Source organism: Bufo gargarizans, chromosome 4, assembly GCF_014858855.1.
Source record: "Bufo gargarizans isolate SCDJY-AF-19 chromosome 4, ASM1485885v1, whole genome shotgun sequence".
Classification (NCBI taxonomy): domain Eukaryota; kingdom Metazoa; phylum Chordata; class Amphibia; order Anura; family Bufonidae; genus Bufo; species Bufo gargarizans.
In genome coordinates, this window is record NC_058083.1 from 527251270 (window position 1) to 527278582 (window position 27313).

Consider the following 27313-nt stretch of genomic DNA (forward strand, 5'->3'; position numbering starts at 1 on the left):
TTTTACAAACTTTGTTAACCCATTAGGCGTTCCACAAGAATTAAAGGAAAATGGAGATCAAATTTTTAAATTTCACTTTTTTGGCAGATTTTCCATTTTAATCCAATTTTTTCTTTAACACATCGATGGTTAACAGCCAAACAAAACTCAATATTTATTACCCAGATTCGGCGGTTTACAGAAACACCCCACATGTGGTCATAAACTGCTGTATGGGCACACGGCAGGGCGCAGAAGAAAAGGAACTCCACGTGGTTTTTAGATGCCATGTCCCATTTGAAGTCCCCTGATGCACCCTTACAGTAGAAACTCCCAAGAAGTGACCCCATTTTGGAAACTAGGGGATAAGGTGCCAGTTTTATTAGTACTATTTTTGGTTACATATGATTTTTTGATCATTCATTATAACACTTTATGGGGCAAGGTGACCAAAAAATTGGTTGTTTTAGCACAGTTTCTATTTATTTATTTTTACAGCATTCACCTGAGGGGTTCAGTCAAGTGACATTTTTATAGAGCAGATTGTTACGGACGTGGCGATACCTAATATGTATACTTTTTCTCATTTATTAAAGTTTTACACAATAATAGCATTTTTAAAACAAAAAAATTATGTTTTAATGTGTCCATGTTCTGAGAGCTATAGTTTTTTTATTTTTTGAGAGATTTTCTTATGTAGGGGCTCATTTTTTGCGGGATGAGGTGACGGTTTTATTGGTACCATTTTGTGGGACATACGCGTTTTTGGACACTTGGTGTTGCACCTTTTGTGATGCAAGGTGACAAAAATAGCTTGTTTTGACACAGTTCTTTTTTTGTTTTTTTTACGGTGTTCACCCGAGGGGTTAGGTCATGTTATATTTTTATAGAGCTGGTTTTTACGGACGCGGCAATACCAAATATGTCTATTTTATTTTATTTTTTCTATTTTAAATTTTTTATTTTTTATTCCTTACTTGGGGACTTTTTTTTTTTACATGTGAAACTTTTTTTTATTTAATTTTTTCAACCCTTTATTTTTTTTTACACTTTTCGTCCCCCATAAGGTCATACAAGACCTCTGGGGGACATTTGCTTCACTTTTTCTTTTTTTTTTCGCTGTTGATTTCTCCTGTAACTGGGGCTGACATAGTAGCCCCAGTTACAGAAGAAATGCACCCCCCAGAGAGGCTGTACAGCATGATTCTGCGCTGTACAGCCTCAGAGCAGGGCTGATCGAGGTCTCTGTAAGACCTCACACAGCTCCTGCACGCTCCAGTCCCGGCGGTCACATGACCGCCGGGCCAGAACAGGAAGCGCATAGTGCTTCCTGCTCTGCATACACAGCGCTCGGTGAGCGCTGTGTCTGCAGCGATCCGGAAGGCAGGGACACCTGGGAACCTCATATAGCAGGTGTGCCTCAAGAACATGAAACCTTATCAAATAACCTTGTTCCTTCCAGACATACATGTTTTAGGGAGTTGACTTACTCCTTACAGATGGTCCCATATCTCTTTAGCAACAACTTTTAAACACAATGTCCGTTTATGTTCACAATTATTTTTTATAAATTGAACTTGCCATGAACTCATCTTGGCTTCCTCAGCCACATAATAGAACTTTGGTTCAGGCTGATTTTATTCTTAAAGGCAATGAGATGAGCATACATTTTGATCATAATGTCATTAGATAATATTGTATACGTATGAAAATGCACAACACTCCACAGCGTCCCGCCCCCTTAAGTGACCCTCACAGAACCCCGCCCCCCTTAACAGTGACCTCCACAACATCCTGCCCTCTGAACAATGACCTATATGAGTTGTTATGAAAACCTGGTGTAAAACTGTGTGTATGTCAGTGAGGCGAAGACTGAAGGACTTGTGAGCTTCTACTGGCTAGTAAGTCGTGTGACTGTATGTCAATTAGGATATGTATGAAGGACCTGCAAGCTTCTATTGGCTCTATTGGTTCATGTGATGGTGCCATATTTGCATTTTTTGGGGGAATATCTCAAGAATGGTACATCTTAGAGAGCTGAGACCATTTTGAAAACCTTCCCGGACATCCAGTGTACCTATGTGCCAAATTTAGTGTCCAACTGGTTTAGGCATTCGGATGCCTAAAGAGGACAGACATTGATTTTTTCACTCTTTGAATTAGGCCTGTTTCACAGTTGTGTTGTGGATTTCCAGTCTGAGAGGATCTCAAAACTGGAATTAAACGAATCCGTTCCATTTAATACATCTGGATGCATCTGTTTTGGCCAGATCTGGTTGTATTAAATCAAAACTGAACATGCCGGATCTGGTATGAAAATCATTGTAAGTCAATGGTTGCCGGATCCAGTTTTTTTACTAACTGTTTGTTCCATTTCGCAGACCAGACACAAAACCACAGCTTGAAGCGGTTTTGCCTACGGTCAAAAACACAATGAAACGGAACACATCCTGACCATTTTTGTCCCCATTGACAATGAATGGGAACAAAACTTGGAAGGCTTGACCAACGTGTGAACAGAGCCTTAGTCTATCCATCAGCTTTAGGGTCTGTGAAAACTAGATTTTTGTGGACTCACCTGTAAAATCTCTTTCTCGCTTAGTTCATTGGGTGACACAGCTTCCACCCATTATTTTCCATTATTGCCGCAGGTGCTAGCGGTTTGTTTGCCGGTGGGGTCCTCAGTCTGGTTCGGCCCTTCCGGCATTAGTTATGTTCTGGTTTATTTCATGTATGGTTTTTTTTCTCCTACTCCTACTGCTTGGGCACAAACTGATATGCTCTCTCCTGGCTGAAGGGGGTATAGCCGGCAGAAGAGGAGCTAACACTTTCCAGCCTATTGTCGCCTCCTAGTGGCAGCAGCTATACCCACGGTCCTGTGGCCCCCAATGAACTAAGCGAGAAAGAGATTTTACAGGTGAGTCCACAAAAATCTTGTTTTCTCGCTCTTTTTATTGGGGGACACAGGACCGTGGGACGTTCCAAAGCAGTCCACGGGGCGGGAAGAACACACCCCCATGGAAAACTGCCTTGCGGAAGCTCAGGACACTGCTGCCTGCAAGACCTTGCGGCCCAGCACAGCGTCCGCTGATGCAAAAGTATGCACCTGGTAAAACTTGGTGAACGTGTGCAAGGACGACCAAGTTGCTGCCTTGCACAGCTGTGAAGCTGAAGCCTGGTGGAAGCGAGCCCAAGACGCGCCCACTGCCCTGGTAGAGTGGGCTGTGATACCGAGGGGCGGCGCCTTGCCCCGGGAGCGGTATGCATCAGCAAATGCCAAACAAATCCACCTGGAAATTGTCACCTTGGAGGCCACCCAACCTTTGCGAGGACCTTCCAGAATAACGAACAGAGAGCCCGTACGGCGGAAAGTGCTCGAGACAGATAAGTAAATCCTGAGAGCCCTAACCACATCCAGGTGTTATCTTGGTGCAGAATAAGGAAGGGTTCCTTATAGGAAAGCGCATGCCCTGGGATCTCTTGTTCGAGAGAAGAAGGCGGGGAGTTTGTGGTTGAGCTGGGACGCCATCAGGTCCACCTCCGGTTGACCCCACCGGAGACAGATCACTTGGAACACCTCCGGGTGCAGAGACCACTCCCCCGGGGCCACCGTCATCCGACTGAGGAAATCTGCCGTCCAATTCTCCACTCCCGGAATGTAGACCGCCGAAAGAGCTGGAACATGGGTCTCTGCCCACCTCAGGATTTTGGCCGACTCCTCCATCATCGCTTGACTGCGGGTTCCTCCTTAGTGAGTAATATACAGTCAGGTTCATAAATATTGGGACATCGACACAATTCTAAAATTTTTGGCTCTATATACCACCACAATGGATTTGAAATGAAACAAACAAGATGTGCTTTAACTGCAGACTGTCAGCTTTCATTTGAGGGTATTTACATCCAAATCAGGTGGACGGTGCAGGAATTACAACAGTTTGCATATGTGCCTCCCACTTGTTAAGGGACCAAAAGTAATGGGACAATTGGCTTCTCAGCTGTTCCATGGCCAGGTGTGTGTTATTCCCTCATTATCACAATTACAATTAGCAGATAAAAGGTCCAGAGTTCATTTCAAGTGTGCTATTTGCATTTGGAATCTGTTGCTGTCAACTCTCAAGATGAGATCCAAAGAGCTGTCACTATCAGTGAAGCAAGCCATCATTAGGCTTAAAAAACAAAACAAACCTATCAGAGAGATGGCAAAAACATTAGGAGTGGCCAAAACAACTGTTTAGAACATTCTTAAAAAGAAGGAACGCATCGGTGAGCTCAGCAACACCAAAAGACCCGGAAGCCCATGGAAAACAACTGTGGTGGATGACCGAATAATTATTTCCCTGGTGAAGAAAACACCCTTTACAACAGTTGGCCAGATGAAGAACACTCTCCAGGAGGTAGGTGTATGTGTGTCAATGTCAACAATCAAGAGAAGACTTCACCAGAGTGAATACAGAGGGTTCACCACAAGATGTAAACCATTGGTGAGCCTCAAAAACAGGAAGGCCAGATTAGAGTTTGCCAAACGACATCTAAAAAAGTCTTCACAGTTCTGGAAGAACATCCTATGGACAGATGAGACCAAGATCAACTTGTACCAGAGTGATGGGAAGAGAAGAGTATGGAGAAGGAAAGGAACTGCTCATGATCCTAAGCATACCACCTCATCAGTGAAGCATGGTGGTAGTAGTGTCATGGCGTGGGCATGTATGGCTGCCAATGGAACTGGTTCACTTGTATTTATTGATGATTGGTGACTGCTGACAAAAGGAGGATGAATTCTGAAGTGTTTCAGGCAATATTATCTGCTCATATTCAGCCAAATGCTTCAGAACTCATTGGAAGGTGCTTCACAGTGCAGATGGACAATGACCCAAAGCATACTGCAAAAGCAACCAAAGAGTTTTTTAAGGGAAAGAAGTGGAATGTAATGCAATGGCCAAGTCAATCACCTGACCTGAATCCGATTGAGCATGCATTTCACTTGCTGAAGACAAAACTGAAGGGAAAATGCCCCAAGAACAAGCAGGAACTGAAGACAGTTGCAGTAGAGGCCTGGCAGAGCATCACCAAGGATGAAACCCAGCGTCTGCTGATGTCTATGCGTTCCAGACTTCAGGCTTTAATTGACTGCAAAGGATTTGCAACCAAGTATTAAAAAGTGAAAGTTTGATTTATGACAATTATTCTGTCCCATTACTTTTGGTCCCTTAACAAGTGGGAGGCACATCTGCAAACTGTTTTAATTCCTACACCGTTCACCTGATTTGGATGTAAATCCCCTCAAATTAAAGCTGACAGTCCGCAGTTAAAGCACATCTTGTTCGTTTCATTTCAAATCTATTGTGGTGGTGTATAGAGCCAAAATCTTAGAATTGTGTCGATGTCCCAATATTTATGGACCTGACTAAGTCACTGCCGTGGCGTTGGCTGACTGTACCCAGATCGGCCGGCCCTTCAGGAGAGGGGCCCACTGTAGAAGGGACAGATGAATGGCCCTGAGTTCCAGAATGTTGATGGGCAGTTTGGACTCCGACTGAGACCATACGCCTTAGACTGTCTGGGGCAGGAAGACTCCACCCCAACCCTGAAGACTGGCGTCGGTGTTGATGACCGTCCATGAGACCTGGAGAAAGTATTTCCCCGACTCCAAGGTTGGGGTCGAAAGCCACCACCTGAGTGCAGAACGCACCCCTGGAGGCAGGACGATGTGACGATCCAGGGAATCCGGTGACTTGTCCCACGACAACAAAATTGTCCGCTGTGTGAACGAGTGTGAAATTGTACAAACGGAACCGCCTTAAAGGAAGCGACCATTGCACCCGATACCTTAATTCAAAATCGAATTGAAGGGTAACTGCGCTGGCGGAGAAGGCGGACTGACCGACGAAGGGCTAGCCGCTTGTCCAGAGGGAGGTGCACCAACTCTGCGGCCGGGTCGAGGATAATCCTGGAAAAGTGATCCGTCTGGTGGGGTATAGGGAAGACTTCTGGAAGTTCACCAGCCAGCCGAACCGCGCCAGTGTATCCAGAGTGATACGCAGACTGTCCTCGTTCTGAACGAAGGTCGCTGCTTTGACCAGGATGTCATCCAGATAGGGAATCAGGGTGATGCCCCTGGTACGAAGAAGTGCCAGGAGCGGAGCGAGTACTTTGTGAAAACTCGCAGTGCCATCGCCAAGCCAAAGGGAAGGGCTACGAACGGGCAGTGATGGGGCCCTACTGCAAAGCGGAGGAAGCGCTGATGTGACAGGGCAATAGGGACATCTATGTATGCGTCCCGAATGTCTATTGAAGGGAGGACTTCGCCTCGGTCCAGTGAAGCAATCACAGAGCGAAGGGATTCCATTCTGAAGTGTTGAACCCGGAGGAAACGGTTCAGCAACTTGAGGTCCAGAACTGGGCGAACTGATCCTTCTTTCTTGGGGACGACAAAGAGGTTTAAATAAAAACCCGTGAATTGTTCCGTCAAAGGAACCGGGGAGATCACCCCCCCCCCCCCACACTGTCCCCACACAATAGTTTCCCCCACACTGCCCCCACACAATAGTTTCCCCCACATAGTAATTTGCCCCCACACTGCCCCATATAGTAATTTGTCCCCACATTCCCCACACAATAGTTTCCCCCACACTGCCCCCATATAGAAATTTGCCCCCACATAGTAGTCCCTCCCATAATAATTTGCCCCCACACAGCAATTTGCCCCCACACTGCCCCATTTTATTTATTTTTTCGTTCCCCCCCCTCTTCCCCAAGGGCGGTGGGTATTAAATAAAGGGGATTGGTAATAGGGGGGAAAAAAAGGAGGAAATAGAAAAATTTGTATTTTCAAATATTAATTGTTAATCAGGATTTTTTTATTGTTAAAGTTGATGTGTTTCGGGTACAAATGTATATGTCCATATGAAACTGAAAAAAAATAGATTAAAAAAAATATATATATTTGCCCCCACACTGCCCCATCTAGTAATTTGCCCCCACATAGTAGTTCCTCTCATAATAATTTTCCCCCACATAGTAATTTGTCCCCACATAGTATTCCCTCCCATAATAATTTGCCCCCACACTGCCCCATCTAGTAATTTGCCCCCACATAGTATTCCCTCCCATAATAATTTGGCCCCATACAACCCCCACATTCCCCCCCCCATGTACTCGATTTATCTTCCCTAATATGTCCTCATGTGTGTCCCCCCCCCAAAGTAGGCACATGAAATAAAAAATGAACAAAAAATGAAAAGATAAATACTCACCCAGGGCCAGGCCAGAGGAATGCAGGATGAGTCAGGCGCGTCACAGTGCTGCGTCCCGGCACAGGCGCGCGATGACGTCATCACGCACGCCTGCGCCGGGATTTCACTACTGCATAGGCCTTAGGCCTACAAGGCCTGAAGCCTATGGTGGTCATCGGCGACGGGACAGGGAGCTATGCGCTCCCGTGCCCCGCCGCAGTATGTGGGCGTTCGGGTCAGCGTTGGGCCCCCCAGAGGTGCTGGGCCCGGGGCTGCTGACCCGAACGTCCCTATTGTAATCCGCCACTGTGAGGAGGGCGCGGACTGCGCAGGTGGAGATTTATCAACCAAACGTCCCATGAGAGAGAGGGTGGATTGGGATATTTTATAGAGGTCCTCCACTGCCCGAGATAAGGCACGGGCCCAGTCCGGTTCCCAGTCATGCGGCTACGTAGGCTGGGGGGGGCAGAACCTGTGTTGGCGCACAGCATGCGGAGCATACAGAGTCGGCTAGCCGCGAGGTGAACTTAATTTAGCATTTCTCACATGTATAATAAGTGGCGACTGTTGGCATGCGGGGCGCACTAGTGGGTAGGACATGGCTGCTCACTACTGTTCTCAAGGCTGGAGAGGGAAGGAACCGTCCTACCAGCATGCAGGGGGCCCAGGCCCTGTGGTCCCTGAAGAATCGTGCTGCCGGCTGAAGCTGGATTCACGCAGATATCTGCGGTCCAGCTGAGTTCTCTGAGCCACGGCGGTAAGCCTAGCCCCACCCCCTCGCGTCATTGTGGGAGGCGCTGGTTGCGGCCCACACTCCACAGAAGCCAGGGCCTTAATTTGCGGCGCGCGGCCGACCAGGAGGCACTTCCGGTCGGCCGGAGAACAGAGGGTCCTTGAGCGGTGCACGTAAGGCGCCCTCTGGCGCATACCGGCCGCCGGTGCCCACCCCGCAGCTTGGGAAGCAGCCAATGCGGGCCGGAGCCCGAAATCCAGGTAGGCCTGAAATGAAGCCTGGGCCTAAAGTGAAACGCGGCCGGCCGGGAGGTACCAGGGGAAGCTGTAACAGCGTGGCCCCCCTCAAGACATGCATCCCAGTGTCCCTAACTACACCGCTGACACCCTCAGGAATGAAAGAGTTTAAATCACCTACCCTAATGCGGTGGCTGAGAGGGGGCGGTGCAGGATAATACTCACCTAATCCCGATTACTCACCCCATCTTCCTCCTCTTCTCTTCACCCCTCCTCAGAGAACCAGCAGGGTCACCTCTTCAGCAGATGGCACCCGAAGTAGCAGGAGACTGGAATGGCGGGGGGTCTCACCGGATCCAGGTAACCCTTTGGCTGGTGGGAAGCAGGGGAGCTGGGCTGCCCTGGTCCACTTTTGCTTCTTGGGGGAGGTCGAGCGGTAAGGGAATCCGACACCGGCCTAGCTCCCGGGGTAGACAGAGGGGCTAGGTGTCTCTGTTTCCCCTACCTAAAAGGGGAAAAAGATAAAACAAAAAAGAAAAAATAACAAAAGGAAGCCGTCTTGCAAGCAGGGAGGTCTGCCTCCTACGACACTAAGCTAAAACCTGATATGCTCTCTCCTGGCTGGAGGGAGTATAGCCGGCAGAGGAGGAGCTAACACTTTTCAGCCTAGTGTCGCCTCCTAGTGGCAGCGGCAGCTATACCCACGGTCCTGTGTCCCCCAATGATACGAGCGAGAAAGATATTTTTTCATTTGTTGCAAAAAGGCATGGCTCACTGGTGGGCTGCATTGATCATTACATCCAGGTTTAGATGCTCAAATAAAAAAATAAAAAAATTAAATATTTTTAAAGAAACAAACCTTTGTAGCAATCATAAATTTGTGGCGGATCGATGAGCATCTTGTCACCAGGTGAGTCCAGAGTACTGTGTGATGCAATCCGCTCTCTCACTGATAATGTGGAATCAGATGAAGAAGATGAGTCGTCAGATAGGCCGAGACCTAAGAGCTGTCCTTTCTTACCGCAGAGGGAACAGTCTTGTGGTGTGGCACAAGGTCCACGGGGGACGTTGAATTCATTGCTACTGTAAGTTCTCAGCGCTCCGCTGTGGTGCTCAGATCGTTCGCGCTGCCAGATGTAGTGTGATGGTGCTATTGCCATGACCTGCCAGTAAGACACTGTTTATTCTACTACTCAATAAAACTTTAAAATGTAAATCATATAGCTGAGTAGTGAGTGCAGCTCTGGAGTATAATCCAGGATGTAACCCAGGATCAGTACTGGATAAGTAATGTAATGTATATACACAGTGACTGCACCAGCAGAATAGTGAGTGCAGCTCTGGAGTATAATCCAGGATGTAACCCAGGATCAGTAATGTAATGTATATACACAGTGACTGCACCAGCAGAATAGTCAGTGCAGCTCTGGAGTATAATACAGGATGTAACTCAGGATTAGTACAGGATAAGTAATGTAATGTATGTACACAGGAAATCCACCAGCAGAATAGTGAGTACAGCTCTGGAGTATAATACAGAATATAATTTAGGATCGGTACAAGATTAATAATGTAATGTGTGTACATAGTGACAATGCTTTTTTAATTCTATGTGTAAAATGGTGTTCAGTCTAAAGAACTATAGAGGTTAAAAAATGTTGTGATCTGTCCAAAAGTATACAGTGAATATATGTTTTTCTGCAGTAATGTTTGACATAGGGCACAGATGTGGTGTGGAAAGTTTTGCAAAGTAGTAACTAGCCTCTTCACAGCAGCGTCTGCTCACAGCTGCCCTGTAGTTTATTCTACACCATAAGTGATCTCTTGATGTCAGAAAACCTATAAAGAGCTTGCGCCAATTCCTTCCTAAAGCCCACGGGAAGATTTCATACTTGGCTTCTTCGTAATCCTCTTCCATTGTATTTGCTAGGTACCTGTAGAGTAAACATAGAGGTAAGTATGTTTTTTTCTGGCAGTAAGAAAATGATAGTACAACTAAGTCGTAAGAAATGAGTAAACATGCACATGTAGCAGAGCAGGACTGTTTTTTTTAATAATCCTTTTATTGTCATTTTTAATTATAGTACATATAAATAAAAGGTAAAACAAATACAAGTCATAAAACCCAAAAAAAAAAAATGTATATATAGTGAGGAACAGAAGTATTTGAACACCATGCGATTTTGCAAGTTCTTCCGCTTAGAAATCATGGAGGGGTCTGAAATTCACATTCACACTCTGAGAGACAGAATAAAAATAAAAAAAACAGGAAATCACATTGTATGATTTTTAAAGAATGTATTTGTCTTGCACGGCTGAACATGAGTATTTGAACACCTGAGAAAATCAGTGTTAATATTTAGTACAGAAGCCTTTGTTAGCAATCACAGAGGACAAACGTTTCCTGCAGTTCTTGACCAGGTTTGCACACACTGCAGGAGGGATTTTGGCCCACTCCTCCACACAGATCTCCTCTAGATTTGTCAGGTTTCGGGGCTGTCGCTGAGCAACACGGAATTTCAGCTCCCTCCAAAGATGTTCTATTGGATTTAGGTCTGGAGACTGGCTAGGCCACTCCAGAACCTTGATATGCTTCTTACGGAGCCGCTCCTTGGTTATCCTGGCTGTGTGCTTCGGGTCGTTGTCATGTTGGAAGACCCAGCCACGACCCATCTTCAATGCTCTGACCGAGGGAAGGAGGTTGTTGCTCAAAATCTCACAATAAATGGCCCCATTCATCCTCTTCTTAATACAGTGCAGTCATCCAGTCCCCTTCACAGAAATGCACCCCCAAAGCATGATGTTACCACCCCCCATGCTTCATAGTAGGGATGGTGTTCTTGGGATGCAACTCATCCTTCTTTTTCCTCCAAACACGATGAGTGAAGTTTAGACCAAAAATTTCTACTTTGGTCTTATCTGACCACATGACTTTCTCCCCGGCCTCCTCTGGATCATCCAGATGGTCATTGGCAAACTTTAGACGGGCCTGGACATGTGATGACTTGAGCGGGGGAACCTTCCGTGCAATGCGTGATTTGAAACCATGACAGCGTAGTGTTCTACCGACAGTGACCTCTGAAGCTGTGGTCCCAGCTCTCTTCATGTCATTGACCAGCTCCTCCCTTGTAGTTCTGGGCTGATTCCTCACCTTTCTTATCATCAGTGATACCCCACTAGGTGAGATCTTGCATGGAGCCCCAGTCCGAGGGAGACTGACAGTCGTCTTTTGCCTCTTCCATTTTCTAACAAATGCTCCAACAGTTGATCTATTTTCATCAAGCTGCTTGGCAATTGCCCCGTAGCCCTTTCCAGCCTTGAGGAGGTCCACAATTTTGTCTCTGGTGTCTTTTGACAGCTCTTTGGTCTTGCCCATGGTAGTAGTTGGCGTCTGACTGACTGTGGGGTGGACAGGGGTCTGTAAAGAGCTCAGACAGGTGGCACTAAGTTAGATTAATGAGTGGAGTAGAGGTGGACTTTTTAAAGGCACAGTAACAGGTCTTTGAGAGACAGAATTCTTGCTGTTTCTCAGGTGTTCAAATACTTATGTTCAGCAGTGCAAGACAAATAAATTTGTTAAAAATCATACAATGTGATTTCCAGAATAAAAAAAATAATTCTGGCTCTCAGAGTGGGAATGCTCCTACAATGTGAATTTCAAACCCCTCCATGATTTCTAAGTGGGAGAACTTGCAAAATCGCAGGGTGTTCAAATACTGCTGTTCCTCACTATATGTAAATAAATAGGTATATAAATATATAACAACATCAGGACTTTTCATTACACTTTTTTTTCAAACTGATAATTCTGTCATTTATCATACACTGTATATCTTAAAGGGGTTCTGCAGTTTGTTTAAACTGATGATCTATCCTCTGGATAGATCATCAGCATCTGATGATCTGATCGCAGGCCCAGTGACGTCACGACTAGTATCAATGGCCTGGGCGGGGCTCAGCTCTGCTCCCTTGAATGGAGATTAGCCCCGCCCAGGCCAGTTGATACTAGTCGTGATGTCACTGGGCCGGCGGTAAACAGTGAGAAGGCCACGGCGCTCCTGGAGCGCCACTGCCTTCTCAAACAGCTGATCGGCGGGGGTCCAGAGGATAGATCATCAGTTTAAACAAACTGCAGAACCCTTTTAATATCACAGATCAATGGCAAACTCAGCTCTGCTACTTTTGTAATAGTTGTAAAGCTAGGGCTACACAGTGCTGAGACATGCAAGTCACCAGAAATCCAGCAGGCCCTGTATTTCTGGTGACTCGCTTGTCACAGTCACACCAACTTGCAAATCGCAACACGACAACATTCACTTTCACGATGTTGCAATGTAGCATTGCGATACTGTGATCTTCGGCTACGTGACGTGTTGCGCATCCATGTAGCTCTAGCAGAACGTACGCCTTATGCGCCAACACACCATTATACAGGGAGATTTACTAGAGGCCTTGAATATTCTATAATAACTCTCGCTGGGACGAAACAATCTAAACCAGGGGTGCACAACCTGCGGCCCGGGGGCCACATGCGGCCCTTGATACCATTCTGTGCGGCCCCCAACCATCTGGTAACAGACATGTATGCCTATGTCTTGTGGCTGCTTACATGTAATTTTCATGTATTTCTCCCATTAGATGGGAGTCCTGGAAGTGTAACTAGACATTAATGGTATATAATGTGTGTTCAATATGCCATAAGTACAATATTTCAGTTGTTAATACACCTTTAAATTTTAATTTCGGCCCTCGTCATTGGTTCAGTCTGGCAATGTGGCCCCCAACCAGAAAACGTTGTGCACCCCTGATCTAAACGAAACAATGTGTAATGTGGTCTTCAGTGTATGGAGCTTTGAACAAGTAGGTACGCTCCCGCGTACTTAGGCGCAGATGGAGCAGTGTGTCACACATCAGCATGGAGCACGGCAGAAATGGAGTCCTTTTTCAGCAACAGGGTAATTTCAAAGAGGCTTTTGCCATCACGTTCGCCAGATCTGACACCACCAGACTTCTTCCTTTGGAGTATGCGCAAAGGAAAAGTCTATCAGAACAAGCCTTGCACTTGTTGGGACAAAACCCCCACCTCTATAATTGTCGGGGTCCCAATTGCAGTTTTCTTTATGAGCGCTCAGAGAGCTGACACCGACACACGGCTGAATCAGATTCTCTCCTTTATTCCACAGACGTATACATCTTTATAACACTACAGATAATCACAGACAAATCTGGCCCACCACCAAGGGGTGGAAATCAAAACTAATGATTTGATTCGTTATTCATAAAAGGCAATACTTCCGCACTATACTAACAGAATTCTAATAGTTAAAAAGTTTCTCCAGCATCTTATCTCAAAGTTGAAATTCTTCAGCAGTACATCCCTGTGAAAACAAAACATAACTTTCTTGGACATCAAACTCTGATAAGGGGAGTGAGGGAGCTGCTATACTTGGCCTTGTAGCTAGAACATTTGGTTTATTCACAGAACCCAACCCCCCTCCCCCCTCATCCTTCACAGCTGGCTCAGTAATTTTGCACATATCCACAAGATGGAGGACATGTTTTTACAAAATGGATTCTCATCCCTCACACACTGTGGAAGATTTGAACAAAAACATCCAGCGTGAAATTGCTGCTATTCACCCCAATACGCTTGCCGATATGTTCAAGAACATGGAGCGCCGTGTCGAAATATGTCTGGCAGAAAACAGAGATCACTTTCAGCAATCGATTACACATAGATCAAGGTAGGTGACGTATTTTTTTGGTTCACTTTGCCTTAGCTTACAGGGAGTTATATAGTTAAAGAGAACCTGTCACCTGGATTTTGGGTATAGAGCTGAGGACATGGGTTGCTAGATGGCCGCTAGCACATCCGCAATACCCAGTCCCCATAGCTCTGTGTGCTTTTATTGTGTAAAAAAAAACGATTTGATACATATGCAAATTAACCTGAGATGAGTCCTGTCCGTGAGATGAGTCAGGGACAGGATTCATCTCAGGTTAATTTGCATATGCATAAAATCTTTTTTTTTTATACACTAAAAGCACACAGAGCTATGGGGACTGGGTATTGCAGATGTGCTAGCGGTCATCTAGCAACCCATGTCCTCAGCTCTATACCCAAAATCCCGATGACAAGTTCCCTTTAATGCAGTTGAAAAAAGACATAAGTCCATCAAGTTCAACCAAGGGATAGGTGGGGACACGGGTTTTTTAAAAAGCAGATTAAGAACCGGATTCCTAGACATTTTCATAAGGATTAATGTTATTTACTTTTAAGAATTCATCTAAGCCCTTGTAGATACAAAAATATAAACGCAACACTTTCGGTTTTGCTCCCATTTTGCATGAGTTGAACTCAAAGATCTGAAACATTTTCCACATACACAAAAGACCCAATACTCTGAAATATTGTTAACAAATCTGTCTAAATCTGTGTTAGTGAGCACTTCTCCTTTGCCGAGATAATCCATCCCACCTCACAGGTGTGGCATATCAAGGTGCTGATTAGACAGCATGAATATTGCACAGGTCTGCAACTCTGAAATGTGCACAGTTTTGCCTTAGTGGGGTGGGGGGGGGGGGGAACCAGTCAGTATCTGGTGTGGCCACCATTTGCCTCACGCAGTGCAACACATCTCCGTCGCATAGAGTTGATCAGGTTGTTGATTGTGGCCTGTGGAATGTTGTATCACTTGTATACTAGTCTGTCTTTTGTTTTGTACATGAACCCTCTGCGGAATATGATGGCGCTATATAAATAAATATTATTATTATTATCTGGTTTTATCTGACAGAAAAAAATAATTTTAATGACACATTCCCTTTAAATGTAAAGTGAAGAGGATTTACTCACAGAGCAGTAAAGAAATTGGCTCGGGTGTACTCATTCATATGGAATCCAGCTCTCTTGAAATAAACAAAGGTCATCGCTAAAAGATACTGTGCGAATAAATAAATCTGTCAGTGCCGTCATCTGATCACATAGAACTCTATAACACTCTATGCATCATCTTTATGATGGATATAGAGCAGCATCTTCTTCAGCTTTTTTCCAAAAGTGCAGCCCCTCTGCTGCAATACCCAACAGAGAGAGGCCGTGATTTGGAAAGAACATGAAGAGCCTGAACAATACATCATATACTATGAACATGCACATGTATATAAAGTGCACACTATGCATACAGCCGTTACCCCATACTGGAAATACTCTAATCAATTAAAAGTTATTTTAATAAAATTCAGCAATCAGTATGAAAAACAAGAAACTTTTGTAATTTACTTCCTGCTATAAAAATGTTTGAGTTGTCAGATATTCTCTTTGCTCATTATAAAGGTGTTTAATCAGTATAGGAATGTGCACGTCCATCTCCTGACGTGGTCACACGTGCTCGGCTCCATCGTTCAGCTGCCACCAGGAAGGACATGCCCCCTGAGAAAAGGACACGCCCCTGAGCTGCCAGCCTAAGAACAATGTAGTAGAGCAATAGCTCTGGATCCATGTGAGGTTATTAAAAAGAGATTGTCATGTACTATACACCCCTTTCTGTTTTTGCATTTTCGTTTCCTACTTTCCTGGAGCCATAACCTTTTTTATTTTTCCGTTCACATAGCCATATGAGGGCTTTTTTTTTTGTGGGACAAATTGTACTTTCTAATGACACTATTGAATATTGCACACATTGTATTGGAAAGCTGAAAAAACAAAACGCAATTCCGACATGGTTTTATGGGTTTTATTTTTACGGTGTTCGCTATAGAATAAAAATGAACTTTTACTTTCATTCTCCAGGTCTGTACAATTAATGCGATACCAAATATGTATAGTTGTTCTTGCATTTTTATACTGAAAAAAATAACGTTTTGAATTCTTTTTTCTTTTCATCGCCATATTCTGACCCTCATAACTTATTCATAGTTATGTCTACGAAGATGTGCGAGGACTCAATTTTCGTGGGATGATCTGTAGTTTATGTGAATACCATTTTGGGGTCTGTATGACTTTTTGAGGGAGGTAAAATAATGAAAAAATGGCAAATAGGCCATTTTTATTTTCCTTTCAATTATGTCATTCGCCGTATGGAATACGTTTTTTTATATTTTAATAGTATGGGCATTTTCACACACATGGCGATGCCCATGATGTTGATTTTAGTTTTTATTAAGTATTTTTATTTTGGGGAAAGGGGGTTGGTTAGAATTTTTATATATTGTTTTTAATATTTTTTTTTTACTTTTTTTAGGTCTCCAAGTGGACCACAACATAAAATCATAAGACTGCAATTTGCTATACAGTAATTGAATTTCCTCCATTAAATCCATGCAGAAATAGCTATATTACAATTCAGTATTGCCACCTGCTGGCCTGAATGTTAATATACAAGTAATGAGCCTAGAAGCTTAGTACAGGCCCAGGTTCATTACCTACTTGGAACGCCTTCCCAATTAACCCCTTAAGGACTCAGCCCTATTTCACCTTAAGGACTTGGCCATTTTTTGCAAATCTGACCAGTGTCACTTTAAGTGCTGATAACTTTAAAACGCTTTGACTTATCCAGGCCGTTCTGAGATTGTTTTTTCGTCACATATTGTACTTTATGACACTGGTAAAATGAAGTAAAAAAAATTTTCATTTTTATTTATAAAAAAAATACCAAATTTACCCAAAAATTAAAAAAAAATTGCTAATTTCCAAGTTTAAATTTTTCTACTTCTATAATACATAGTAATACCTCCAAAAATAGTTATTACTTTACATTCTCCATATGTCTACTTCATGTTTGGATCATTTTGGGAATTATATTTTATTTTTTGGGGATGTTACAAGGCTTAGAAGTTTAAAAATCTTGAAATTTTTCAGAAATTTTCAAAAACCCAATTTTTAGGGACCAGTTAAGGTCCGAAGTCACTTTGCGAGGCTTACATAATAGAAACCACCCAAAAATGGCAACATTCTATAAACTACACCCCTCAAGGTATTCAAAACTGATTTTACAAACTTTGTTAACCCTTTAGGTGTTCCACAAGAATTAATGGAAAATAGAGATAGAATTAAAAAATTTCACTTTTTTGGTAGATTTTCCATTTTTATAATTTTTTTTCCAGTTACAAAGCAAGGGTTAACAGCCAAACCAAACTCAATATTTATGGCCCTGATTCTTTAGTTTACAGAAACACCCTATATGTGGTCGTAAACCGCTGTACGGGCACACGGCAGGGCGCAGAAAGAAAGGAATGCCATACGGTTTTTGGAAGGCAGATTTTGCTGGACTGTTTTTTTTTTACACCATGTCCATTTGAAGCCCCCCTGATGCACCCCTAGAGTAGAAACTCCCAAAAAGTGGCCCCATTTTAGAAACTATGGGATAGGGTGGCAGTATTGTAGGGTACATATGATTTTTGGTTGCTCTATATTACACTTTTTGTGAGGCAAGATAACAAGAAATAGCTGTTTTGGCACCGTTTTTATTTTTAAGCAAAAAAAAATCATGTTTTAGTGTCTCCATATTCTGAAAGCCATAGTTTTTTCAGTTTTTGGGCGTTTATCTTAGGTAGGGTCTCATTTTATGTGGGATGAGATGACGGCTTGATTGGCACTATTTTGGGGTGCATATGACTTTTTGATCGCTTGCTATTACACTATTTGTGATGTAAGGTGACAAAAAATGGTTTATTTAGCACAGTTTTAATTTTTTACGGTTTTCATCTGAGAGGTTAGGTCATGTGATATTTTTATAGAGCCGGTCGATACGAACGCGGCGGTACCAAATATGTATACTTTTTTTTTTTATTTATGTAAGTTTTACACAGTAACAGCTTTTTTCAAACAAAAAAAATGATGTTTTAGTGTCTCCATATTCTGAGCCATATTTTTTTTATTTTTTGGGCGATTGTCTCAGGTAGGGGCTCATTTTTTGCGGGATGAGGTGATGGTTAGATTGGTACTATTTTGGTGGGCAAACGCCTTTTTTATCGCTTGCTGTTGTACTTTTTGTGATGTAAGGTGACAAAAAAAGTTTAACAGTTTTAAATAATTTTTTTTTTTACGGTGTTCATCTGAGGGGTTAGGTCATGTGATATGTTCATAGAGCCGGTCGATACGGACGCGGTGATACCTAATATGTATACATTTTTTTTTTTTCCTTTTTACCAATTTTTTTTAACTTTATTTGGGGAAAATTACGTTTTTGTTTATTTTTACTTGAAACTTTACATTTTTGGGGGGAAAACTTTATTTTTTCAACTTTTTTTCACTTAATTTTTTGTCCCACTTTTGGACTTGAACTTTGGTGGGTATATTCCTTTACAATGCATTCCAATACTTCTGTATTGGAATGCATTGGCTGTATGAGTAATACTGTGTATTACTCATACAGCTTCCGGGGCCTGTGAGATCCAGGGGGCTGGATCTCACAGGCTCTTCACTGGAAGGCAGCGCAATGCCTTCCTTAGATATCGCACTGCCTTCCATGCCATCGGATCCCCCCCACAGCCGCATGGGGACCCGATGGCACCGCCGCACAGCCACCGCAACCGCAGGTAAAGCCGCAAACCGCAGGTCTGAATTGACCTGCGGTTTGCAGCGATCGCCGATACGGGGGGGGTCACATGACCCCCCCCAGCATTGTGACAGGATGCCCGCTGAATTATTTCAGCGGGCATCCTGTTCCAATTAACCCCCACCGCAATCGCAGTTTAAACCCATGACGTACCGGTACGTCATGGGTCCTTAAGGACTCGGGAAACATGCCGTACCGGTACGTCACGCGTCCCTAAGGGGTTAAACGGCTAGGGAAGACTTTCCTGCCCGTGAAGTGCTCACTTCCGGGTTTCTGGCCTCTCAGATGCCATGGTCACATTTGACCACAGCATCTGAGGGGTTACATGTCCACAGTAGGTATTAGCGCCAATCGCGGACATTAGCCGCAAGTGTCGGCTGTATGAAACAGCAGACACACGGTAGCTGTGGCACTTGCTCTACTCTAGAGTGGGCAACATCTTTAAAGACTCAACATCCATTGTACATGTACGGCGGATGTTAGGGATTTTGTCTCTTGATTCAGCCAGCGTTCCAGTAATTTTAGTTATGGATTTTTCCTACCACAGATGCTATTGGTGCTGCAATAAGTGCCTCCAAATGTCTGACCCATGCAGGCCCAAACACTGGTACTTGTACTGATGTGTAGATGAAATAGACCACAGCTTTTCCCTGGCGCAATATTCCTCTGAAATAAGTAACCAGATATGTTCAGAAAAGTACTCAAGGACATTTATGTAAACCCCAGTATGTCGCCATAAAAAATTAGTCCCAAAATGTGTTTGTGCATGAGCCACATTGCATCATATCAGCTGCAGAAATGCATCGGACTGCATCCATTGCACAAGTTTCCTGCTGTGGGTACTGTGAAGTTTCTTATTTATTCAGGTCATGGTATATCAGTAGTAATACGTCAGAGGAACTAGAACTGGGCTCCTTGTATTTTCTTGTAAAGTCGTTTCACTAGTCATCTATCTGGCTTTCTCAATTATATTAACTTGTGCAAGTAATCTCTTGCATTAAGTACTGGTTACAGTCAGCATAATCAACACAAGGTCAAGGACCTCATGGAAGTAATATTTTGATTGCAATTTGCCTGATTGAAGCTATTAGATGTAATTAAACTGCTTTGGGAGAGGTGTTAGAACAGCATTGTAAGTGGCAGACAATAGATGTAACACAACTCTACCTCTATTCAAGCTTGGTCTCTCCAATATGACATAAATAGCTTATTTTACACCTCTTGAACATGCCCTCCTCTGTGTCTTAAGATGTGCACCTCGCCGCTATCAAATTAATTTATTTTGTCCTTAAGATGTAGGTACACATCTGAGTCCTGACGCAGGTGTTGGCTCTTTTGTACTGGGCCTTACACTGGTGTAGCTGCTGTTTTGTTTCCCCAATGTACAAGTCTTTGCACTTCTCACTGCATCGGACTGCATACACTATACTGCTCTTCTTGTATTTCGGCGTTGGGTCTTTTGGGTGAACCAGTTGCTGTGCACAGCTGACCAGTTAGTGCAAAACACTAAGGGCAAGGAGAGACATCAGAACAAGTTCTCCAATCTATAAGCCAGGACTGGCAACAGCCATACAGAAATTAAACTAGACACAAAGAGATTTGTCTGGGACACTGCAAAGGCAAGAAAACTGGGTGAAGAACTTGTCAGCCACAGACAGATGTCCTAGCTAAAGGGTTCAATTTTGTGATTGCCCCAATACCATCCCAGTGTTAGATATTATCTCAGCCACAGAAGCCTCCATCCATAACTACAAAATGGTACAGGATGAGCCTGAACAACTAAAGTGTCTGCAGGCTTATCCAGCGCTAAACCACCCCCATCCAACCTGACTACAGAAGAAAGGAAGGCCATTACATCCCTCAAAAAAGACCCAAACATCATCATCCTGCCCACTGATAAAGGAAGACGAACAGTTGTACTTAATAAATCTGACTACCATGCAAAGGTAACCACGCTTCTGAGTGATAACGACACATATGAAGCCCTAAGGAGGGTCCCAACCAGCGGTTACATTAAAAAAAAAGGACATAGAACTTTTACAACAGTTGAAAAACACCCAAGCTATTGTTTGGGCCATGTATTATCACCTCTACCCTGGTGAAGCCCATCCTTGTATCCAGAAGGCAGGGACACCTGGGCACTGTCCCTGCCTTCTCTAAGGGTTGCCCTGCTGTCACTGACAGCGGGCAATCCGATCTGCAGCTGCACGATTAGCGTGCAGCTGCGATCTCTGAATAGATGTTCAGAAACGTCCATTCAGAGATAGAGAACCACCTCCCGGATGTTTATAGTCAACGTGCGGACGGGAGGTGGTTAATTTTAACAGTATTTAGACGTATAAAACGTATACATATGTGGTATTGTTGTAATGATGCTGACCCAGAGAATGAAGGGCACAGGTCAGTTTTGATGCAAAGGTAATGCCGTGGGAGCAAAACATGTAAAACAGTGGAGGAATTGCATTTTCTTCCCAATTTCACCCCATTTTGAATTTTTAACACTATATTGTATGCCATATTAAATGGTGACATTAGAAAGTAAAACACACGCCCCCTGAAGAAGCGAGGCGAAACGCGCGTCGGGCTAGGAGCCATCACCTCATCCTTTCCTGGTTAGTATAGGCTGCTCCACTGTCAATTGTAATTTGTATTGCTTGTTGCCGGCGGGTCAGCATCTGGTCACAGCTTTGTGATCACATTGTCCTGCTGACCTCCCCGCAATATTATTGCTACTTATGTATATTTTTCTGTGACATGTGGTGGCGCAATTGAGACTGTGTGTCTTCTGTGTGGTTATTTATGGGTACTTATTACCATCCATCACATCAGTATAGACAATACTTTGTCTCATTTAGCCTTATGCATTATCTGACTTACCAGTTTATGACTATTGGTGGCTCCATGCACTTTTTACTTTATCCTCCTGCATTTTTTACCACGAATTGTAACCGCTATATATGTATTACTCATTATTTTTGTCTTTCTATTAATAAAGATTTATCTATTATATACAGACGTGGACAAAATTGTTGGTACCCTTTGGTCAATGAAAGAAAAAGTCACAATGGTCACAGAAATAACTTTAATCTGACAAAAGTAATAATAAATTAAAATTCTATAAATGTTAACCAATGAAAGTCAGACATTGTTTTTCAACCATGCTTCAACAGAATTATGTAAAAAAATAAACTCATGAAACAGGCATGGACAAAAATGATGGTACCCCTAGAAAACACAGAACATAATGTGACCAAAGGGACATGTTAATTCAAGGTGTGTCCACTAATTAGCATCACAGGTGTCTACAACCTTGTAATCAGCCATTGGGCCTATATATATGGCTCCAGGTAATCACTGTGTTGTTTGGTGATATGGTGTGTACCACACTCGACATGGACCAGAGGAAGCAAAGGAAAGAGCTGTCTCAAGAGATCAGAAAGAAAATTATAGACAAGCATGTTAAAGGTAAAGGCTATAAGACCATCTCCAAGCAACTAGATGTTCCTGTGAGTACAGTTGCACATATTATTCATAAGTTTAAGATCCATGGGACTGTAGCCAACCTCCCTGGACGTGGCCGCAGGAGGAAAATTGATGACAAATCTAAGAGACGGATAATCCGAATGGTAACAAAAGAGCCTAGAAAGACTTCTAAAGAGATTCAAGGTGAACTTCATGCTCAAGGAACATCAGTGTCAGATCGCACCATCCGTCGTTGTTTGAGCCAAAGTGGACTACATGGGAGACGACCAAGGAGGACACCATTGTTGAAAACGAATCATAAAAAAGCAAGACTGGAATATGCCAAACTACATGTTGACAAGCCACAAAGCTTCTGGGAGAATGTCCTGTGGACAGATGAGACAAAAATCGAAGTTTTTGCCAAGGCACATCAGCTGTATGTTCACAGACGAAAAAATGAAGCATATCAAGAAAAGAACACTGTCCCTACTGTGAAACATGGAGGAGGCTCTGTTATGTTCTGGGGCTGCTTTGCTGCGTCTGGCACAGGGTGTCTTGAATCTGTGCAGGGTACAATGAAATCTCAAGACTATCAAGGAATTCTAGAGAGAAATGTACTAGCCAGTGTCAGAAAGCTTGGTCTCAGTCGCAGGTCATGGGTCTTGCAACAGGACAATGACCCAAAACACACCGCTAAAAACACCCAAGAATGGCTAAGAGGAAAAAATTGGACTATTCTAAAGTGGCCTTCTATGAGCCCTGACCTCAATCCTATTGAGCATCTTTGGAAGGAGCTGAAACATGCAGTCTGGAAAAGGCACCCTTCAAACCGGACACAACTGGAGCAGTTTGCTCATGAGGAGTGGGCCAAAATACCTGCTGAGAGGTGCAGATGTCTCATTGACAGTTACAGGAAGCGTTTGATTGCAGTGATTGCCTCAAAAGGTTGCGCAACAAAATATTAAGTTAGGGGTACCATCATTTTTGTCCATGCCTGTTTCATGAGTTTATTTTTTTACATAATTCTGTTGAAGCATGGTTGAAAAACAATGTCTGACTTTCATTGGTTAACATTTATAGAATTTTAATTTATTATTACTTTTGTCAGATTAAAGTTATTTCTGTGACCATTGTGACTTTTTCTTTCATTGACCAAAGGGTACCAACAATTTTGTCCACGTCTGTATGTGTGAGACATTCTAGGTTTTCTATTTATCCACACACATATTTCTTTACATGCTAGCCTAACATCTTTGGTTGTGTACCGCAAATAAACAAGCCCTGAACGGAAAAGTAAAAAAGTTATGGCTCAAGGAAGGTAGGGAAGAAAAATGAAAATGCAAAAACGAAAAAGGGTTTAATCCAAAGGGTTAAATTGGTTGATAAGGTAACTTTCACACTGGCATTTTTGCTGGATCCGGCAGGGTTCAGAAAAAATGCTTTCGTTACTGTAATAAAACCATCTGCATCCGTTATGAACGGATCCGGTTGTATTATCTTTAACATTGCCAAGACGGATCCATCATTAACTCCATTAAAAGTCAATGGAGGACGGATCTGTTTTATATTGTGGCAGATTGTGGCAGAGAAAACGGATCCGTCCCCATTGACTTGCATTGGGGGTCATGTCGGATCCGTCTTGCTCCGCATCCCAGGACGGAAAGAGAAAAACATGTTTGCGGTTTGCTCTCTGGTCTGGGAACGCAACTAAACGGAACTGTTCTGTTCAATATAGTTTTGTCCCCATTGACAATGAATGGGGACAAAACTGAAGCGTTTTTTCCGATATTAAGCCCCTATGACGGATCGCAATACCGGAAAGGAAAACTAAAACGCTAGTGTGAAAGTAGCCTTAATCAGAGAACCACATCCAGAACTCCCAGGACTTCTAAAATCCAAAGCTTGATATTGGTTACAGAGGAAACAATGGTGTCCTATGACGTCACATCCCTTTTCACCTAAATACCCACCACAACGGCAGTCCAAACAGGACAGGGTTAACACAAGACAACACCCTCAGCAGCAGAACAAATCTTAATCAAGTTCAAGTGTGTTCCTTGCTGGACCTGTGCCTGACCATAATCTATTTTAAATACAAGGATAAGTTCTCCAGACAGAAACAAACTGTGCCATGGGATCACCAGTTTTGCATTGTGGCTAACCAGTACATGGAGGAAATAGAACAGAAAGCCCTAGACAACTTCCCGGGAATTGCATCCGGTCACTGATTCAGATATGTGGCTGACACCTGGGTTAACATTCAGAAACTAGAGGTTCATGCAAATACTGAACACATCCACCATAGCTTCAGGTTTACCAGGGATGATGTGTAGAACAACACGCTGGCTATTCAGTACTGGGAGGCAGGCTGAAAACTGGAGTCTACAGGAAACCTATTGATACGGACCAGTACCTGCTGTTTGATTACCACCGTCCTCTGGATCACAAACTGGGATCATCAGACCCTAACACCACTGGGCAGAGACTATCTTAACCTGCATAGAGGCTAAAACAAAAGGAATTCAAAAACATGAGGGGCCTTCCTGGTATTTAGGGATGAAACCATTTCCCGTTTACCTTGGAACCGAACCCGAGTTTGGGAAATGTTTTTTTTACAGTAGAAATTGATTTATGAAGTTATTATGCGAAGTCTCGCGAGACTTCGCAAAGTAAAAACTTCGGCTCATTGGAGCCAATACATTCTAATACTGTACGGCGCGCTTGCTCTGTACAGTATTCAAACGAAGTATTATGCGAATCAACTTCGGATGTTTCATCCGAAGTCGATTCGCTCATCCCTACTGGTATTAAAGAAGAGGAAAGACGTAGAAGTGAAGTAGGGAAGAAATGGAGGTGTCTGAAAAACTCAGAAGACCTGGCAACGCAGAGGCAGCAACTGGTTCACCCAAAAAATTTAACACCAAAACTTAAGAGCAAAGCTGTGTATGCAGTGATGAGTGCCAAGGCCAATAAAACAACAGCTGCACCAATGTATGTCCCAGCACAAAAGAGCCAACACCTGCAGGAAGGACTCTGCTGCGAACCTACATCTTAAAGGGGTTGTGCAGTGCAAAGATATTGATGACCTATCCTCAAGATAGCTCAGCTGTTTGAAGAGGCGGCGGAACTGATGAGAGAGCTGCTTCTGCTTCAAAATTACCTGTGTTTGCAGCAGTGGCAAGGTGTAATTGCAACTGCTTGTTTCATTCACTTGAACAAGATGAGGAGCTGTAATCACAATGTGCCGTCTCTACAAGCCAGACAACAGGAAGGTTATTTTGATGCAAAAGCAACGCTCACAAACAGGTGATGGGTAGGGGTGATGAGAATCGGACCTCTACTGTTCTTATGCTGATGACCTATCCTGAGGATAGATCATCAATATGTATGCACTACAGAACCCATTTAAATGGAATCTGTCACTACGCTCTTGGACTATTACCTGCAGTAATACATGGTAGTAAGTCCATGTCACTCTTTTTTTATTTTCCTAGCGCACACTGTTCCCCCGGCTGCAGTGAAATACCTTCTTAGGACTACTGTGCATGCGCACAGGACTCTTTTTCCATTATGTTAGCGCAGTACATCAGCCCTTTTAGTGCAGCTTTGGAAGCAGACAGCGGGGGAACAGGGAGAAGTAGGAAAATAAAAAATGTCGATCTGGACTGTTTATGTGCAGTACTACTCATGTAGTACCGCAGATAAAAGTCCAAAATCACAGCAACAGATTCCCTTTAAAGGAGTTTCATGTTTCATCTTTGCATTGTGAATTTTGGGAGGAAGTGGCGAAGTAATTCATTGCATGCTTGGCCTATTTTCATGTGTTTCAAATTTCTGCTCCAGAGTATGGCAGGCTTTCTCGCAACAAGCTTTAACGCAGATAACTGGCTGGTCGAAGCCAAAGACGTGTTCTCTGACAAAGAGTTTTCCCCCAAAAAATATATTCCCTCCTTTCATGCAGCATTTAAAGAACTAACTGACATTTATAAGGATCAAATCCTTTCTTGGTGGGAGGTACAGAGCCTAGAGAACTATTTAAAACATAACATTGTTCCGAGGGGACTTCGGATCTCGCTCTTGCCTGCAACGAGTTTCAGAAATCCAGGCTTCCTGAGTAAGTGGGAATAGGAGGCAACCAATAGTTCTCTCCGGCTTATGCGCCTTCTCTTGGCAGAGGAGAAAAATAATTTGGAAACTTTAAATCAAAAATTAACTGCAAGTATTGAGGTTGCTCAAACGTTCTTACTGGAGGTGGAGTTTGCAAATAAAGAGTAACAACTTCAAAATTTCCTTGAGAAATATCAATATCATCTCAAGAAACGCAAGCAGCGCCAATTTGTGAGGAACTTAGCAGACTTAAATCACTGCGAAAGGTGCACCACAATAATATGTAACTGACAACACTGGCTAATCCCTCAAGTTGATGTTAAGAACTGAGCCAATGTATTCCAGTCAGAAACACATCGGAGCCCTTTTGCACCACCGTCAAGGTATCTCAGCGTGGCATGGGTTCCTACCACTAAGCTACCTACGGAGTGTGAACAACGGTCTGAGAGGTGCAAAGACACAACTTACAGCCAAGCTCACGCACACCTCCATAGTGAGATCACTCAGGCAGTGGGAGAGATTATAAGGCTGTAAGCCCCACCTATAACAGGCCACATGACACAGGCTACCAGGTGCGACAGAATGCTACTGTTGTCAGTTGCATATCATTGTGGTGCACCTTTCGCAGTGATTTATGTATTTTTATTTTTGCATCCACACATTATCCCATCTTGTGTAGAATGCCATTGTGGTGCATGTGGTCTGCTGCCGACATCCTCCATTGTATGCATTTTCGTTGGGGATTGCTGTTAGCAACTGATCACATGCAGAGAAATTGCTCCCCCGGTTATAAACACGCCACAGTGTTTGGGGTTTTTGAGCATTTCCTCCCATGGCCACTTTATTTCAGAACTTAGCAGACTTCAAAGAAAACAGGATCTATTCCTCCATTGCCAATAAAAGGGACACTGTGGGTGGCAACACTGACCAATTTTCGACCGAAACTGACTTTTCTGATTCCGACAGTGCACCAAAAGGGACTAGGCTGTCTCCTCGGGGGGG

At 43.5% G+C, this 27313-nt stretch overlaps 1 protein-coding gene across 1 annotated transcript in view; it reads right to left on the reverse strand.

Annotated features, from left to right (window-relative positions):
• The window catches only part of SPDYA (speedy/RINGO cell cycle regulator family member A), a 35600-nt gene that overhangs the window by 1402 nt on the left and 6885 nt on the right, over positions 1 to 27313 (reverse strand). Inside the window, exons 3-5 of the mRNA XM_044291966.1 lie at positions 15040 to 15125; positions 9946 to 10117; positions 9043 to 9346 (exon numbers count right to left, since the gene is read on the reverse strand). Of these exons, the coding sequence (XP_044147901.1) occupies positions 9043 to 9346; positions 9946 to 10117; positions 15040 to 15125 (562 nt within the window). The remainder of the gene's footprint in view (positions 1 to 9042; positions 9347 to 9945; positions 10118 to 15039; positions 15126 to 27313) is intronic.